At 41.9% G+C, this 18,979-nt stretch overlaps 1 protein-coding gene across 3 annotated transcripts in view; it reads left to right on the top strand.

The window, feature by feature from the left end:
• The first annotated feature begins 431 nt into the window (after positions 1 to 431).
• LOC138265806 (zinc finger protein 670-like) overlaps positions 432 to 18,979 on the top strand; it is a 117,174-nt gene continuing 98,626 nt past the window's right edge. The window contains exons 1-2 of one of the 3 annotated variants that reach the window (XM_069213863.1): positions 434 to 579; positions 1,760 to 1,903. In XM_069213863.1, the coding sequence (XP_069069964.1) occupies positions 556 to 579; positions 1,760 to 1,903 (168 nt within the window). In that variant the 5' untranslated portion in view covers positions 434 to 555. Of the gene's footprint in view, positions 580 to 1,759; positions 1,904 to 18,979 lie in introns of all 3 variants that reach the window. The other 2 variants (XM_069213866.1, XM_069213865.1) reach the window with 2 other exon arrangements.

Here is an 18,979-nt window from a genome sequence, read left to right on the forward strand (position 1 = left end):
GCCAGTGCTTGTTTTCTCTGCTCCCCGTAGCCCCTGATTTTAGGAGTCCACGGCGCTGTTGCTACCGCCCAGCTCTTAGGTTGAGGCTATTGACGATACTAAACTCGTCCGTATATTCACGTGTGCTTTATAAAAAACAGAACATTTTCCACCTGTTTCATAGAACAATTTTCACAGAATATGAGTAACTGATACCTCTTTAAAACCATGTTACATTTTTTTGCCGGGTACATATATTTTATATATCTTCACGGTGAAGTGGCTTGAAGACGATTAGCTAATGATGTTCTCATATGTTTCCTAATTCTATAGAACCAAACTATTCTTTCTTCCCTCTATCAGAAAAGGGCAGGAAGCCCAGTTTCGAGAGTTTCTTCTGTGTGTTGGTTCTGGGCATGCCCCGGTGATTGTGTCACACGTGTGGAGCATGCGCAGTAGAGCCGAGCTACACTTCTCACCTTTAGGACTCGGGGAGGTGGCTTTGCTTCGTGTGCTTCAAAAGCCTGATATAAAATTCAGTCCTTGGTATAGATTACAATCGTATTTAGCAGAAAAATGCCAGAGCAGCTTTCAGATGAGGTGAGTAATGTTCCACGGAGGAGCAGCCTTGCAGTGTGCAAGTAAGCAGCTTCATTATGCATAATTATATTTTACAAATTACCAACAGGCTGCTTACCGTTTAGGACACAGTTTCAAAAGTTCTGCCTGTGCACTTGAGGCATTTATGTATATCTTTAGTAAGACTATAGGCCCATTGTGTTAAACGTATTACAGCAACTTAATATACTAGGCTATGGGAGAGTGGGGGCATAGGAGCAAGTTAGGCCCCCCGAATGAGTATCGGTCTGTTGGAAAGGGAAATAAAATAAAAGGAGTCATTTCATTACTTTTTTGAAAGGGTGCTTTGTCTTTATGATGTAATCAAGGTCTTGTTTAGCTTACCATCAGGTCCGGTTTATGCCTCCCTTCTCTCCTTACGAACCTAGGCTCCACTCACTCCAAATCGCCTCATATGTTTTGCAGCAAGCTCCTTATGGCACCCGAAAACGGCTGAATATTGTGCAGATTAAAATGAGTTCCTTTTTAGGTTTCACTTGCACACTGTGCTTTCAAAAGATTTTGTTGATAAAAAAATCTTAAAAGGGGCTTAGAACCCACCCCTTACTTACCTTAATCAATCTGGAATTTGTAAAGAGTACTACTCACCGGTGAGGGTCTCAAGGCACTGAGGTGTGGGGGTGGGGAGGGAGGTGCTGCTACTGCTCAAACAGCCAGGTCTTGAGAAGTTTTCTGAAGGTAAGGAGGTCTTTGGTCTGACGCAGGTGGGTGGGAAGAGTGTTCCACATCTTGACGGTGAGGTGTGAGAATGATCTGCCGCCGGTTATAGTTCTGCGGACGCTTGGGACAGTAGCGAGGGCGAGGTCGCGGAGCGTAGATGCCAGGTCGGGGAGTAGAAGGAGAGCCGTGTGTTGAGGTATTCTGATCCCGTGTTGTGCAGTGCTTTGTGAGCGTGGGTGAGGAGTTTGAAGGTGATACTCTTGTTGAGTTGGAGCCAATGCAGGTCTCTCAGATGGCCTGTGATATGGCAGTGGCGCGGGATGTCTAGGATGAGGTGTGCGGAGGTGTTCTGGATGCGTTGCAGCCTCTTCTGGAGTTTTTTCCATGGTTCCTGCGTAGAGGCCATTGCTGTATTCCAGTTTGGTGCTTGCGAGGGCTTAAGGTGACTGTTCTTCTGGTTTCAATGGGGATCCATTTATAGATCGTTCGGAGCATGCGGAGGGTGTTGAAGCAGGAGGAGGAGATGGCGTTGACTTGCTGGGTCATGGATACGGTGAGAGTCGGAGCAGCTCAGAGACTGGCAGGCCACCAGGAGTCATCTCAAGTGGAGGGGGTGGAGCCAAAGGTGAGGACTTCCGTCTTGTCGGAATTAACCATTGGCTTAGTCCAGTGTCACTTTAATTTGCGGGCTTCTGACTGCCCAGCACATCGTCTGCTTTCACTTCCTGCTCTCTGCTGCTTTACCGTCCATGCCGTTGGGTGGATTCTGGACCAGGTACCCCTTCCAGTCACTGCCATTGGCTACAGGTCAGTGTGCTTCCATTCCACATGTACTTTTTGTTTTTAATTTACAAATCCCCCACGCTCTGAAGATACTCTTGCGGCGTAAATGCATTGTGAGTCTGCCATGTGTGTCCTTGTTTGACACAGATTTCAGAACACATACTTCTGTGCTGCACACAATTCTGTATTGTGTTTGACGAAGGTAATTTGATTACTGTTGACATGCATTTCAGGAAAACCCACTTGGCTGGTGTCTTTTTTCAATTTTAACTTTTAAATGCACAGATCTGTATTCAGCCAGAAGTCTGCCAGTAGTACCTGTGGGCTGTGGCTGCATGCTCCAAGGCCGCTGAGGTTCATGGAAAAGCTAAGCAGGTACAGAAGAACAGACTTCAGCAAGGCAATAGAAAAGAACAACAACACGTGCATGCGTCACACTGCTTCTGTTTTCAAAAGCATATGGTTGTCCTCAGTGCAGTAAGCGGTCCGTCACCGTGCTTGTCTTATTCACTGCTGTTAGTGTTGACATCTTTTGTCTATAAACGTTCCTGCTCATAATGTGACAGCTAAGATTGGAAAATACAATGGACTGGGGTCAGCTTTCTGAATGCTACAATACATATTTGATTCATATTAATCATTCTTTCGAATGTCAGCATGCACACTTCAATATTTCGACACAATAAAAAAAGCATAACCATGCTAGCAGACAAATGAAAGAACAGAGCATTGCCTGAATATAGGGCATTCGTCTGCCTGGAAGACCAGAGAGTGCACGCTTTTCGCTCACCCCATCACCGGGTTCTTCCTCAACAAAATAACCAATTTTTTTTCTGCATGGATTCAGTGGTGTGCAGTGGCTGCTTATGCCATGGAAGTAGAAAAGCAGCTTGCACCCAGCCGATGCCTAAAAAACATCCTGGCTGCATGAGTGCAAAACAAAACGGAAAATGCATAGCACATCGAAAAAGTATATATTTTTTTAAATGAAGAAAAGTCTGAAACTGAGGTACAGAAGCAGATTTTCATTTTCAACACCTGTCAAGAGTTTTAAAAATGTCAGCAACAGCATTGCTAAAGCCACTGGTGTTTTTGTCCCAGAGGTAATAACACAAAGAGGCCTTTTGACTCACTGGGGGGTGGTGCTGCTCTCCCAGGCAGCGAGAGGTGGACGACAGAGCTCAGGGCCCTGTCTCTGATGGAGGCACCGCTACAACCAGGCCTGCAGCTCATAACGATGTAATAGTCTCCCTTAGAGGACCGGGGCTCCTCTGTGCTGATTACTCATTTATCATACCTGGCATCCCTGCTGATCTATTATTGCTCTTCTCGTATCCAGCTACACAGTCATGTCCACGAGCAGAGGCAAGGCAAGGCAAAAGGCTCCGGCTAATGACACATTACCTTTTGAAAAGCTCTTGAAGATTTTATTTTAAATATGCTCGAGAACTAATATCGAGTAGTGTCAAATCCGACCTCAGAAGACGATTGGATGAAATATTTTATTACTAACTTTATTCATATGATTAGTTTTTTATTGCATATATCACACTTTTAAGGTCCCAAAGGCAAAACCTATTGAGTATGCCAATGCCTGTTTCACTGATCACTGGTTTCTCTTTTTTAATACCTTGATTTGATTCAATGTGTGGATGAAATGTTTTGAGCCTTAGGGGCGCAGCTAGACCAGTCCTTCGGGTGAGGGGGAAGTGGTGATGGGCAAAGAGGACAAGCCCTTCAAATAATGGGGGCAGCGCTATCTTTATAGCCAATATGAGAAAAAGAAGTGGCAAACTGTGCAGTTTAAAAATATTGTACAAACCCAATCTGATTGAGATTGAGATTGAGATTTTGGAGTCCATGATTACCCCGAGATTTCACAGTTGGGTTCAGTTTTTGGAGGGGTCCTAGCTGTTTAGGCCATATTGTTGCTTGGTGCTGTTTGATTAATTTGCTGAATATAAATATTTCGATTTCTGACATGTACATGTTTATTTTTCTGTGGTTAGATATCCATTATTTGACCACATTGGCAAGGTGAGCACGAATCAAAGTCAGATGGGGTTTCAGACTTAAATATGATTTGTGTATCATCTGCATAACACTTAACAGCTGAGACTGAGAAGGAGATTAGTTCCACTAGCGAGCTAAGGAAAATGTTTAAGAGGAAGTAGAGCTGTTAAGTACATTAGTTATAAATTAATGGAAGGGAGGAAGTGAGCAGATGGTCTGTTTGATAGAAAATATGCAATCTGTGTCAGTTCCTGCCCCTGCATTTTGATTTTTTTTAACGTTTCTAGAAGTTGGGATGATAAACTTCATCAGCGACAAAAAAGAGTTCAAGTAATAGGCATGCTGGTACTCCATTTTTAATCCACTGTAATTTTAATATCATCTTGTTGAATGTAAATTTTGTGGCAGATCTTTCAGTATTTCTTTTTGCCTAAATAGTATGTTATTGGCCAGAAGTTAAAAGGATCTCTTGTTTCAAGGCCTACATGTTTAGCGAGGGTTTTTTTTAAAATACTTTAAGAGTTCCTTTAGGAAGGTGTCTGTATTCAAGGAGATGTTAACAGTTCTGTCTGAATTGGCTACAGAGCTTTCCTTGAGGACTTGGGTCCGCTGATAGTTCTGCTGGCCTACAAGCGTTTACATCACTGATGGTTCTTCTGTGGTCAGGAGGTTAAAGGTGAATAACTGTAGTTTTTGTATTTTGTTATCTGATGAGCTGAGATATACTGCTAGAATTGTGGTTGAGCAGTGAGAAGGGAAGCAGGTAGACTGAATCTGGTGAGTGAGAAGTAGTGCATGTATCCCTTGCAAACAGCAAGGTCCAGTGGTGAGGAGGCCTTCTGGTGTGCTGCCAAGGAATCTGGATGCCCTAAGGCAGTGGTTCCTAAACCAGAGTCCTGGCACGCATGGGAGTCCGAAACACCTATTGAAGGGGCCCGCGACTGCAGAGAAAATAAAATATTAACAGAGTAATAAATTGTATATAAATAAAGAAGAAAAATGTGCAACTGCAAGATTTTAAAATGTGCTATAAATGAAATTGGACACTAAATATAAGTTTGTATCCTAGGATTGATTCATGGGAGCAGTACACGTGCATCAAACAGAATATAGTATGGACGATCAGTGGCTTCAATTGAATTTAGATAATATCCAACACTCCCATTAAAATATTTAATAATTTGTGCACTTGTTTGATGAATGCTTGTTTCCGTTATTTTGTGTACTGTTTTGCAGTTTAAATCATCAAAATTGCTTATGCTGGGTCCCAGGATTTCAAAAATGTTTCAGTGGGTGCCCCCAAATTCCAATGATGATTCAGTGAGGCTCTCTGATTCCAGTAATGACTAAATAGGGGTCCACCACAGTCAAATGGTTAAGAACCACTGCCCTAAGGTATTGACACTTCTGGTATTATTGCTGATTTAACCCTTTTTCTTTTGAGCTTCTCTAGCCAGATGTTTGTGAATTAGAGGCCCCTCATCATGTTTGGAGGGCCCTCATCAACTCTCCCTATTCACATTTCCTACCACATGTTAGGGCTCTTACACCATATCAGGTCTCCAGGCTACAGGTCAGCTCTCTGGGACATGAGGCAAGTTCGCCCTGAAGCAAGGTAGACATCCGGTCTTGTGACTGGGTAGCATTACTGGCCCCAGTATGCTTTCCTTTCTACCTCCTCCTGGGTCATTTTGCGGGAGAAAAGACATGAAACACCCATGCTGCTCACCATTACAGGGTGAGAAGTCACTATTACTGCACGTGTGCACCATGTAGACCTGAGCAATCATCGGAAACAATGTATGTTTAGATCAGTGATTATAAATTGGGATGCAAATATGCACTTGTTTGCATCTACAAAAGATCAGATTTACAGGAGTCAACTAAACAACTATGGAGTAAAAACATACGAAAAGCCAAATTAATTTAGGAAAAACATTATATTTGCCAGAACATGGTGATGGAATGTGAATGGGCCCTTCAAGTTGTACAGTTATGTTGTCTTGCCCTGAGTATCTGGTAAGCCAGTTTTTTATTTTGACCCTAGGCATACGCTAAGCAAGCATGTGTGCCGAGGCCCATGCCCCTCCCTTGAAAATAGTGAGGTCCTGTACCTTTCCTGTGACCTGGAGAGGTGCACCAAGCATGCCCTCATGTTGCTGACAGTGTACTATTGTCCCTGTCACAGGTTTAGAATGTAGAGCGGTGATGCAGCATGCAGAGTTTTGTGAATCTGTAGTCTTGACCAAAAATTTTTAAGTTGAGTCTAGCAGCTGTCTGGTAGCAAAATTACGAATGTGAACTTACAGAGGGCTTACAGCCCGCTCGTTGCTTATGTTTATTTGGTTTTATTGTCGCTCCCATTTGCTTACTTTACGGCTCACCTTCCTCTTCTCTTTGGTCATCCCTTCCTGAGAGCATAAACTCTTTCTGTTCTTTTGATTAGCTGACTTGTATCCTTCCACTGCTCACATTTAGTGAACTACTTTTTTTCTTTTTCATTCCGCTGCCTATGAAATTGTATGCGTTATTTAGTCCTCTCTGTCATGCGCTGCATTGCCCCCTCGAATATCCCCCGTGCTGCATTGCTTTTCACTCTCCCCAGCTTGTCTGTAAAAGCACAGTATCAGGGATATGTTTGCTGGGGTATGGCTGAAAGCTGAATGATTTCTTTTTTTTTTTTTTTAGTTTCTGTTTTATTTCCTACATTACACACATTGCATGAAAGCACAAGCTTTAGCATACAAAGGGCCCGATTAGGACCTTGGTGGATGGGATACTCCGTCACTGCCGACTTACAAGTTCCATTATATCCAATGGAACTTGTAAAACGGCAGGCGGGATATCCGTCACGTTAGTGGTGGAGTATCCCATCTGTCAAGGTCCTAATCAGGCCCAAAGGCTTTTACTGGGAGAAGGCCCTTCTGCGGCACTGACTCAGCTGGTATCTGATATAGAAGGTATACTTTGTATAATACTTCTCTTGGAGGCTCATAAATCTGTTCCCTGGGATGCTAGGAGGAACAAATGGCTGAATCCTGAGGAGGGTGTATTGAATCTTGGCAAGTGTTTCCCTTTACATTCAGACACTTCCTTTATTCTTTTTGAATTCTGTTCAGGATATCCTGAATGTAAAGTATTTGAAAAATAAATCATACCATTTATAAAGATTGAAAATATTGAATTCATTGTAGAGGCAAAGGTACCAAAAGGTATGTTTGCCGTACCTCTAGTATTGTCAAAAGGTTTTTTCTTTTACATTTTTTTTAAACAATACTTAACAAACATTGGCAAAACTAACAGCTTAGCACTTAGTTTTTAAAAAGGAGACTGTTGGGTCTTGTAAGTGTACGCGTTCCACATTCGGAGCGAATGTGGAACACAGGGCACTGGGGGTTCGGGAGGTGGCGGTTGGGAGATGGGAGCAGACAGTGACGAGACATGAATGGAGGAGAATAAAGATCTGTGAATAAAGAAGTTGTGCCTCAAAGTACGCAAGGTACCATTGGCACTACGGACTGAGTTGAAGCAAGAATTGGAAAAATTATGTCTGTTGGGCATAATAGAACCAATAGAGGGATCAGAATGGTTGTCACCTATAGTTTTGGTGCACAAGGCAGATAAATCGATTAGACTTTGTGTGGATTTGAGAGACTTAAATGCAAATATTTGGGTGGATCGTCAACCTCTTACCAACATCAATGAAATGTTTACAAATTTAAGAGGAGCAAAGTATTTTACATCACTTGACATCTCTTTGGTCTACCATCAAGTAGAATTGAGCAAGGATTCAAGGCATTACACATCATTTGTAACCCCTGAAGGAGCGTACAGATATGTTTGTATGCCGTTTGGGTTGGCATCTGCTGTATTTCAGTGGTTAATGAATAAGTTGTTTCAAGGAAAAGAGGGTGTTGAGTATTTCTGACATATTAGTATTTGGGGACATGGTTGCTGTTCATGATGGAAGACTAAAGAGTGGGTTGGACATTATTAAATCGAGTGGAATGACTTTAAAGAAGGACAAGTGCAAATTTATGCAAGAGGGTGTAGATTATTTAGGGTACCATGTATCAGAGAAAGGTGTGGAACCAAAGATGAAAATCTTGGATGCTATCCGGAATGCACCAAAACCAGTGGATAAAAAACAATTACGTTCCTTCTTAGGTTTGGTGGAGTATTACTCAAAGTTTTCCCCCAATTTTTCAGACATGACTGCATGTTTACGCAGTCTTTTAAAGAAGAGTGTCAAGTTCCAATGGAATCAAGAATGCAAAGAAAGATTTGAGTTGATAAAGAAGAGCATAGCTGATGCTCATCCCCTCAAAGCTTTTGACATCAATGATACATGCATTGTTGCTACTGATGCAAGCAACGTGGGTCTTAGTGCTCTACTAATGCAGAAGAGGAAGAATGCGAAGGAGGAAACTATTGCATTTGCTTCCAGGACTTTGAGAGGGGCAGAATACACATATTCTACAATTGAGAAGGAGGCTTTAGCCATGTGGTGGGGAGTCAAACATTTCAGACGTTTTTTGTGGGGGAAGGAATTTATTCTGAGAACTGATCATAAACCATTAGTAGATTTGTTTAGCACCAAAGGTGTGGGTAGGGCCACACCTCTAATTGCAAAATGGCAATAAAGACTCCAAGAATATAACTATGAATTGGAGTATATGCCAGGTGTAAGGAATCGGGTGGCAGATTGCTTGTCAAGGTTACCCATGTCAGAATGTGATGAAAAAACTGAACCAGTGGATGATTTGGAGATTCTGTGTGCTGTTAATGCCATTGGTGAAGTTTCAAAAGGTGCATTGACTGAACAGGAGTGGATGAGTGCATGTTTGGATGATGAGGTGTTGCAAGAGGTAGAACCTACATTTGTCGAGGATGGCCTAATGCAAAGAACTTACAGGAAGATTTAATTCCTTATAAAAGAGTGGAAGAAGAGTTGTCCATTGTTGGAGATATTGTGCGGAGAGGTAATTTGTTAATAGTACCTGTCAGCCTACGAATGAGAGTTTTGGAGTTGGCACATGAAGGCCATCTTGGAATTCGTGCCATGAAGCGCAGGGTGAGAGAGGATTTTTGGTGGCCAGGAGTTGACAGAGCTATTGAGCGTTATGTGCGCGATTGTTGCATGTGCCTGTTGAGTGACAAGTCGCAGGTAACCTATCCATCTCCGGTAGACCCATCGAGGTGAAGAATGTACCTTGGTCAAAGTTAGTATTTGACATCTCTGGACCGTTTGGTGTGATTGGAAGTGCACCTAAGTATGCTTTGGTGATGGTGGATTGCATGACTAAATGGCCAGAAGTAAAGTTTGTAGATCACGTGAGTACCAGTGTTGTTAAACATTTTTTCAAAGAGGTGTTCTTGAGGGAGAGTTTCCCAGAAGAAATATTCACAGATAATGGGACACAATTGGTCTCCAAGGAAATGGCAACATTTCTAACTAGTTTGGGTATAAAGCATACTCTGATATCCTCGTACCATCCTCGCAGCAACGGTTCGGTGGAAAGATTTAACCACGTGTTAAAGGAAAGTTTGCAATTGGCACTAGTTAATGGCTTGCCTTGGGAGGAATCTGTTGAAGATCTACTATGGGGTTCAGGACAACACCTCATATCAGTACAGGAATTTCCCCATTCACGTTGTTAAGAGGTAGGGTAGCTGGCACAAAATTAAATAAGGACTGGATGTTGAAGAAGGATGTTGACATAGATAGGTTGGGTAAGGTTGTGGACGTGAGGTCTGCTGTGCAGAAAAAATATAAAACAAGGAACCAACAGGATAAAGGTCTTGTTGTCCATCAGGGAGATTGGGTGAGAATTAAGAAACCTGGTTTTGTGCGAAAGGGTTTATCAAGGTTTTCTGCTCCTGCCAAGGTGGAACAAGTTCTGGATCATGTTGTTGTGTTAAAGAATGGAAAGAGGTGGAATAAATCTTTCCTTTCCATTGTGCCAGAATCTAAAAGGGAGTATGTCAGCGGAAGATTGGGCATGGAGGCAAATGAGGACTGCATGGAGGAAAGTGCGGAAAAAGGGGTGTCAAGAAGAATGAGGTTGTGCCCCATGAAGTTCAAAGATTACGTTGTACATTAGGTAATTTAGTAAGTCACATGTATAGTTAGGTTAATTAAGCTCATTTTCATTTTTTTTGTCATTGTGAAGGAAGGGGGGTGTGTTGGGTCAGAGCGAATGTGGAACGCGGGGCACTGGGGGTTCGGGAGGTGGCGGTTGGGAGACGGGAGCAGACAGTGACGGGACACGAAAGGAGGAGAGTAAAAATCCTGATGTTCACTCACCCGGTCTCGTCTTCTCTTCAGAGACCTATTAACTTTGCCAGTCCTTATTATCTGTGGCACTGGAGTGAAGGCCTACTAGCCCCACTTGTATAAAGTTCAGCTTATGTGCACTAACCTAGATCCACAATCTAACATCATAAGTGCCTGTTATGCAAGTGCATGTATGTGGCCTGTGTGTTTTATACAGTTTGTGTAAGAGTAATCAATAGTAATAGAGGCCTAGGTGTACCATTTGGAAGCTCCTAGGTTGCTCCTGTGTGCGAGATCAAGGTAAGGTTGTTTTCCAAGACAGTGCAAGTTGTTCAGTGTTGTAAAGTATCCAGTATGCTGTGTCTATTGCCTGATATCAAATGTTTACAGGTTCTGTGGTTGTCATGTGAGCGCCAACATTCTTTCTCTTACAGTTGCTGTGAGCTGGAAGAGAGTCGGGTCATGCTCAACCTTTGGCAAAATATACTTCTTTTATTCAACATTTCCGTATGTTGTGAATCTCTTTACAACATGATTTTGGCAACCAGTTACCTGCCAGTTCAACGGAAGCGTTGCAATGTGAACTTTGCTTTGGTGATGAAGGGTGAATGGATAGCGCTCCCAGCAGCATGACGGGTGGTCACTGAGTTTTGATCAACTCTCCTTATTGATACTATGTACCAGTGAGAGTGTTTGACAACAGAACCGGATGTGGTTCATGGTTCATTTCCTAGACTGTCAAATACACGCTGTAAGGTAAGCACTGCTTGTTCTACAGTGCAGTGTGTGAGGCACTGGCTGTTCCGCAAGAGACTGTATCGACTTAGTGAAATGCTGCTCACTTTTCCTCACCAAAGTGGATATTGTGTGCTTGTTTTGGCAACCCTTGTCACACGCAGCAAGTACAGGCTTGCACTGTGAATTTGGCATGCTTGTTTCAACTGCTCTTGTTCCACGCAAAAAGTACTGTCTCTGGTTGTCAATGTCCAAGACAGCACTAAAGTGTCTTCAGCATTAAGGTACTCCGAGTGAAGAAAATTGTGAGCCAGTTGGATTGAGGAGTTGGCTTGACTGTTTGACCAACTATAGTTGCACGCAGCAACGCCATCAGCATTCCACCTTAAGCCTCTGTAGCAGTGACAGAAGCAGAATGCAGTCTCAGGCAGATTGCTGGGTATAGGCTCTCTCGCACTCTTGCCCACGGAGGGGGGGCATTGATTGTTTATGGTTGCACATAGCAGCAGAGCCTTTGTGCATCTTGTCCTCTGAAGCTAGAAGCTATCCTGTTCTGGCACACATGCGCTCCATTGTGCAAACTGACTATGTGGTGAGTCGCGCGTAATACAAGCGAGAGAGAAGTAGAGAAATAACAGACCTTTGTTCACTGCTGTGTTGTACAAAGGAACCCTCATGTGCCTTGGTGTGAAGTTTTTTTTTTTTTTTGGAGGGGGGACACAAACCAATCTAATACAGCAATAACACCTACAGAGAGGAGAATTCAGGCAGCACAAGTGCTCTTAACTTCTACCTCAGGAGTTAAGCATTTACTTTGCGTTCTGTGGAATCATTAGAGGAAACACCCTCTTAATTTAGCTTTAAAGATTAATGCCTGGTCAGAGGGTGGAAATTTAAGGGAAGACCATTCAGATTTTTGCATGCTATGCTTAGTGTTATTATCTGTGTCACTGACATTGTGTAACTACATTATTTTGTTGTAATACAATATAGACATTATCACAATATTATTTAGTATTTTTAAGTAGGCACAATGGATGTTTCTTCAATAACACCACCACCTCTGATTTTTGTTTCAACCTGGAGAGCCACTAAATGAACAGGAAGAATGGCTAGATGTGTTTGCGAATTATCTTGAAGCACTAGATGGTCAAGATTTTCATCCTAAACATAAAAAGACAATATTGTTGAACTCCTTGGGAAAGGAGGGGCAGCATATTTATAATTATTTGCCCGCATTACCTGTTCAGGAGGGACAACCAGATTTGGATGTGTATAGAGAAACGCATAAGCAATTAGAATTGAGTTTCACAAAGAACAGGAATGTAGTTATGAGGAGGCACAAGTTCAATACTCAATCCCAACGTGCAGGAGAGTCTATTAATGACTTTGTTTCTAGATTAAGAGATTTATCTATAAAGTGTCAGTTTGGCCTGATGAGATGATCCGAGATCAACTTATAGTGCAGTGTAGAAGCCGTAAAATGAAAAAAGGTTTTGGGCTGTGTAAAACCCATCACTAAAGGATGCTAATGAAATAGCAAAGTTAATTGAGGAATCAGAGTACTGTATGAAATAAATGGATAGGTGAAAAACAAAGGGGGATGTAGTGGATGTTTACTAAACTACAAGTGAGGTTGTGGTCGTGGCCAAAACTGAAAGTGGAAGTGGTGAAAATGAGACCGGCAAAGAAATTATTTTTAGTAAAAATACCAGCTAGATGTGTGGGAGATGTGGTAATTACAATCACACTATGGAAGCAACAAGTTGTTTTGCTGTCTGGAAGGAGTGTAGGAAATGTGGGTGGAAGGGATACTTTGCCCACATGTGTTGGGTTGCAGTCAAAGGAAAGGTGGCTGTGTCATCAGAGGAGGCAGGCCCAATGTCCGAGTATGGTGACAGATGGCATTTTATATATTGAGAAAGACAACAATTGCTCTGGCAGGAGGCAGAGACCAAAAGCTCAATTTGAAGTGCGAGGATAACAGATTGAATTGATGATTGATTTGGGATCTTTATATACTATTGTTCCCAAAAAAATATTTTTGTCAAAATGGCCAAACGTGAGGTTTTTTCCTAAAGATATTAACCGTGGAGGGTATGAAGAGGAAAAGATTTACATCATATGGTATGTGGTGGTTGATGTTGTCTTTGCGGGGAGGAACACAAGACTAAAAGTGTATGTGGCAGAATCGGGTCCATCGATTTTTGGATGGGTTTATCAATATGATATACATATAGTGATAGACCCTCGTGCTCCAAATCACATTATGGTTGTTGAGGGAGATAACATTGGATGATATCAGAGATGCAGAGAGTTTGAGGATTAGAGGGGACAATTAAAGGGTTATGTGAAGAATATTATGGGGAGACAAGGAATGGATCCTGTGCAGCAAAAAGTTAAAAGAGTTCCCATAATGGTTAGGGAAGATGTCAAAAAATTGTTGGAAGAAATGATCGAGAGTGGGCTCATAGAGCCTGTTGAAGTGTCTAATTGGATCTCTCCAGTTGTAGTTCCACAGAAAGCTGATGAGAAGCTCAGGTTTTGTGTAGATCTGAAGGAGTTTAAATCAGAATGTAGTAGCAGATAATTGTCCTCACCCTCAATATAAACGAGATTTTATCTATTCTTAAAGAAGCAAGATTTTTCTCTAGATTGGATTTGAAGCACACTTACCATCAGGTCAAATTATGTGAGGATTCGAAGCCTTTGATCTCATTTATAACCATGGAGGGCACTTTCCAATTTACGAGAATGCCTTTTGGCTGTCTTCGGAGGAGGGTGTCTTCCAAGGGGTGATAACAGATGTTTTCAAAGGCTTAGGTAATGTCATCTGTTTTCAAGATTACGTTTTGGTATTTGGAGATACAATGGAGAGTCACAATCTGACATTGAAGACGTTCCAGACCAGATATTGAAATCTGGTTTAACTTTGAGAAAAGAGAAGTGTGATTTCCATATTAAAGAGATTGAATATCTTGGACATATGTTTTCAGCAGAGAGAACTAAACTTAAAGAAGACTTGCTTGATGCTATTAGGTTGGCACCTGCTCCTCAAGGCAAGGATCAACTGAGGTATTTCTTAGGTTTGAGAGTATTACTCAAATTTTGCAAAAAACTTTGCAGCTAAGACTGACAGCCATAAAACCTTGTTAAGAAAAGCGATCAACTTTAATTGGTCTACTCCACATAAGAAATAGTTTTGAAAACATTAAGAAAGAAGTGTATGAGGCTGACATTTTAGTCCCCTGTGACACTAAACACAAGTCTGTTGTCAAAGTAGATGCAAGTGTGTGTGGCATAGGTGTGGTTCTCTCTCAAATACATGGGTCCAGTGAGAAGACTGGTGTTTGTATCACACTTGTTAACATCTTCTGAATGGCATTATTCTGTCATTGAGAGAGAGAGGCGTGTGGGGAATGGAACACTTCAGGACCTATGCATGGGGAGGGCAGGTGAAGTTGCGATTGACCACAAACCATAGATGAATATCTTGTCACCTGGAAGGGTGGGTAAGGGGTGAGCAAGACTTGCAAGACCTGCTACCGGGTTGCAGGATTATAACTACATGCTTGAGTATATTCCTGGATGGAGAAATGTTCAGGCGGACTGCCTATCATGCCTGCCACTAGATTGTGAATTGGTCGATAAAGAAGCAGTCATGAGAAATGAAAGAGGGTGCTGTTGCAAATGTGACTGATGTCATGCAGTGGACACTGGGTGCCATAAGCAATAAAGAGTGGAGCTAGGCCATGTTAAAGAATGAGATTTTAAGAGAGGTAAGGAAGGTGGTTTTGAGTGGTGGAACAGGGGAACATTCTTTGCCTAAGTGTTTAAGGACGTATGGAAAAGGGTTAGAGGTATTGTCCCTGATAGGAGAAGTTTTAGTACAAGGTGAAAGAATTATACCACCTGTTGAAGTAAGGAAAACATTATTTTCAATTGCCCATGAGGGGCTTATGGGACAGACTATGGAAAAAAGACTCAAAACAGAGTTTTGGTGGCCAGGTATAGACAAAGAGGTAGTACACTGGGTGGAAGATGTACTGTATGTATGGAAAGTGAAAAGAGGTTGAAGGTAGGAAGCCAGTGGTACTTAGGCAGCATTAGTGATCCTGGTAAAGTGTGGCACACAGTGTGCGGGGACTTTGTAGGCTCCATAGGCTCCATAGATGGTGTTAGGCATGAGATATGAGTTTGTGTTGCTAGATGTACATTAAAGGTGGTTAGTTGTGAAACGTATGCCAGAGATTGCAACAGCTTCCACTATAAGTGTGTTACCAGAAATTTTCAAAGTTGTGTGTTTTCGAGAACTTTTGATAACCGACAATGGGACACAACTGACTTAAATGAAAGTGTTTTTGGCAGCATATGTGGTGAAACATTCATGCACTGCTCTATATAATCCCCAGGCAATTTGAATAGCAGAAAGAGCCAATAGAAAGGTTAAAGGTACCATTCAGTTGGCATTGACTAATAAGAAGAGTGTGGAAAGGACGGTTGCTGATATGGTATGGACAATGGAGAACACAGCTACAAAGACATCACCATTTATGTTGATGAGAGGTAGGAAGCCTAGCACCATATTGCCATCATTTTGGTTGAGAGAACTCATCAGGGATTGTGGAAGGGAAAAAATATACTGTTGAGTTTCTGAATAAGAGCAAGATTTTACCTGGCGATTGGGTGAAGATTAAGTATGGATGAATGGTCAGGTTTGAATGAATTTTGGGTCAAAGGACAAGTTGCATGGAAACAGAAAAAGTGGATGGTTGTAGTAGGGTTTTGTTGGTGTTCTCGTGGGATCCAAAGTGGTTCTTGGAGGGATTCTCTCACTTTCCTTTGTGAGATTGTTGGCCGTGCAATGGAAGCTTTTAAAATTGTTTGCTTAAAGGTTTTGGGCTATTGAAACTACATGCTGCACAGGTCTCAACACTGTCAAATCAACATCTTCCAACAACCCTTCCACTAAGGAATCTTTTGTTAGGTCTTCTGTGTCTTTATCATGCCTGAGGTTTATTTTGTTATGTATAGCCTTTATAGAATCTGATGGTGTCATATTGCACAGACTTAAGTCTCTTGAGCACTCTTAGATGTTGCACCCCTAGATACACAGGTCCCCTTCCCATTGCCCCGTATGATCGTCTGTGTATGAGATCACAGGGAAAAAGACCAGGGTTGCATCTTTATTTAGTAGTGGTGGGGACTGTCAGCTGAAACCCTGAAATCCCCCTCAATAAACACTCCATACTAATTGTGGGTGGATAATGTGCTGCACTGCACTGATGCATTTTTATTGAAAGCAAGTGTAAGGTGCCCTTCCACAGACGTTTTATGTCCTTGCCTAAGCTGTAAATGTGTAGATAGCAGCTCGGCTCAGTTGGGATTATGGGACTGGTCAGCACAGTGGCTGTAGCGAAGATGAAGACCTCTCCGTATTGAGAAAGAGCTTTTTGAAACGATGGACTCTTGATAATATATTGACTATGCACATCTTTTTACTGAAGGTTAATAACTGTGTTTGCATCATATGATATATTTAATGTTTTAAAGCATTGCTTTCTGTAATGTGTATTTGCATCCATCAAATGTTTTTGGAGAAAGACCTTAAGGGCCTGACATAGATGATGAATATACATTCTAAGATTACGAAATGTTCAGCAGGATTAAATGATCATTAAAAGGTATACCATGCAACTTTAATGGGGGTGGAGGGGCGCTCAGACAATAACCATAGGTGACGCTCTATTTCCAATCTAGGATTGGGGAGGGGTGAGGTAGCTCAGGTATACTGAAGCTTCTCTTCTCTTTTTAACAGATTTTTAGATGCAGGTGATGGCGTCAAGTTTATTTTTGATTATCGTTAAGGGCTGTTTATTTCAAAATACGAAAATCAGCTTGGAAACACCTAGGATGCCAAAAAGCAGAGGTACTTTGTAGGATGTGTTGCAGAGCCTGATGCTAACTGATTTGTGGAGTGAAATACATGAATCTTAACAAAATAATAATTTCATATTGTGCTGGCACCTGACTTATTTCCGAATTCATTTCTTTTACCATCAGATGTGTTACTCAAGGACTTGTGGTAGACATTGAGCTGATTCAAGTATCATACCATTGGATGTGGTTTTCAAGTTGGGTGAGGAGAGGTCTAATATCGGAAGTAGAACTCATACTTTTGTATTGTTTTTAAGTAAGTACTGAGTTCTGTACTTGAATTTTGGAATGCCTTTATTGCCAGTTTACTGGAACACTTTTAGAGCATGTGTGGTGCAAATCTTGTGCTTTCCCAAAACAAAAACATGCCTACTCAGGAAAGGTCAGTTGAACCACACAAATGAATGTCTGTCGAAGTAATACATTAGTGAATAAATGAGGGCATAGAAGATGGGTCAAAAATTGGAAGCTGTCACTGTTGCAATTTAGTTGATGTTGTTTGGGAGAATAAAATCAGAAAATTATTTTTCATCTTGAGTCAAGCTACATGAGCTAAGTACCAAGGTGTGGCGGTGGGAAAGCCTAATAAACAAGTGTAGGTTGAAATCTTTCTTCATGAAATCGCAACTTGTTTTGGGTGAAAGGTATGTTTGAATTGATTATGAACTTACAAGATACATTTGTAGTTGGGTAGCATTCTTGAAAATCTAATTTGAAGTCATTGTTGAGATTTCGGTGATTGCATGCAAGGATTGAATCTACACAACTTTGGTGGTGAGCTGAGATTTTTTGCAGATCAAAAAGCTGACCCACAAGGGATACCTGATGGAATTGGATACCCCCAGAATAATAAAGAAAGAAGCCTAGACGGAATGCCTCCGTAATGTAAAGATAGTTTACAATGAGCAGAAACATATTACAGCTTCCAATTTAGGTAAGGCCTTAAACGTTTGGAACATCACCACCCTTTTCCCTTGTTGAATTCTGATAGTAAAATATTTTCACAGATTTTAAAATGACTAGATAAATTCACACAGGTGCATAGACATCCAAACCAATAGTGTGGACCAGGGTTGTCCTTCTCTATGCTAAACAGACAGAAGGGGCCAATTCACAAAGGGCCTCCCTAGTTGTGGCAGAGGGGCCACTCTCACGACTGTACCTCTGCAATGGTTAAATGCAGTACAGAGGTCCCGCCACAAGTGCGTGCCCCTGCCACGACTGCAGGACCTGAGCCACAAGTACAGACGCCCATTGTGAATCAGGCCCGGAGTGTTTGATTGTGTGGAATGGGACTGCCTTTGGGCCACAGTCAATACCTATGGAGTGTCCCTCACTTTTTGCAATTTTTATCTTTGTATTAGATGCAGGGGCTGTTATTCTTTTCAATCAGAGATACAGAACACCTGGTAACAGAGAGGGTTACCAGTCAGGGCATTCTATAATCAAAAGAAGGGTTAGGTTACGTTTAGGGTGATTCTAAGGCTGAAATAGGAAAGGGGTGTAAAATGAATGGAGCTTTGTTTAGATTAGAAGGTACCATGAGGCTAAGTCATGATGAGATGGTGTTCAAAGAGGAGGGTCTCTGCTGCCTTACTAAAGTGGAGTGGGGTGGTACTAAGTAAAACCACACCATCCAGAAGGCAGAAAGCTTGCTGTCTCTCTTTCCCATGTTTGCAAGCCTGCACCTCTTGGTTTCCAGCCATTTAGAGTGGTATGCTCGACTTGATTGATTTGTAGATGAGGGAAGATATCTTGAATGTGATGTGGGCGAATAGTTCCAGCCTATTTTGTTCTTTGACAATTGGAGTGATTGTCATATTTGCAGAAACCTTTGATGATACAACCTGCGTTGCTTATTCGATGTGGTTCTCTCAGGTGCTGGTGAGTAGAACTTTCTCATCGTCAAAGTGGGGCGGGGCGAGTGCTTGAGCAGCTGCTTCTGGTAAGAAAGGT

The sequence above is a fragment of the Pleurodeles waltl genome, chromosome 11, assembly GCF_031143425.1.
Source record: "Pleurodeles waltl isolate 20211129_DDA chromosome 11, aPleWal1.hap1.20221129, whole genome shotgun sequence".
Taxonomy (NCBI): Eukaryota; Metazoa; Chordata; class Amphibia; order Caudata; family Salamandridae; genus Pleurodeles; species Pleurodeles waltl.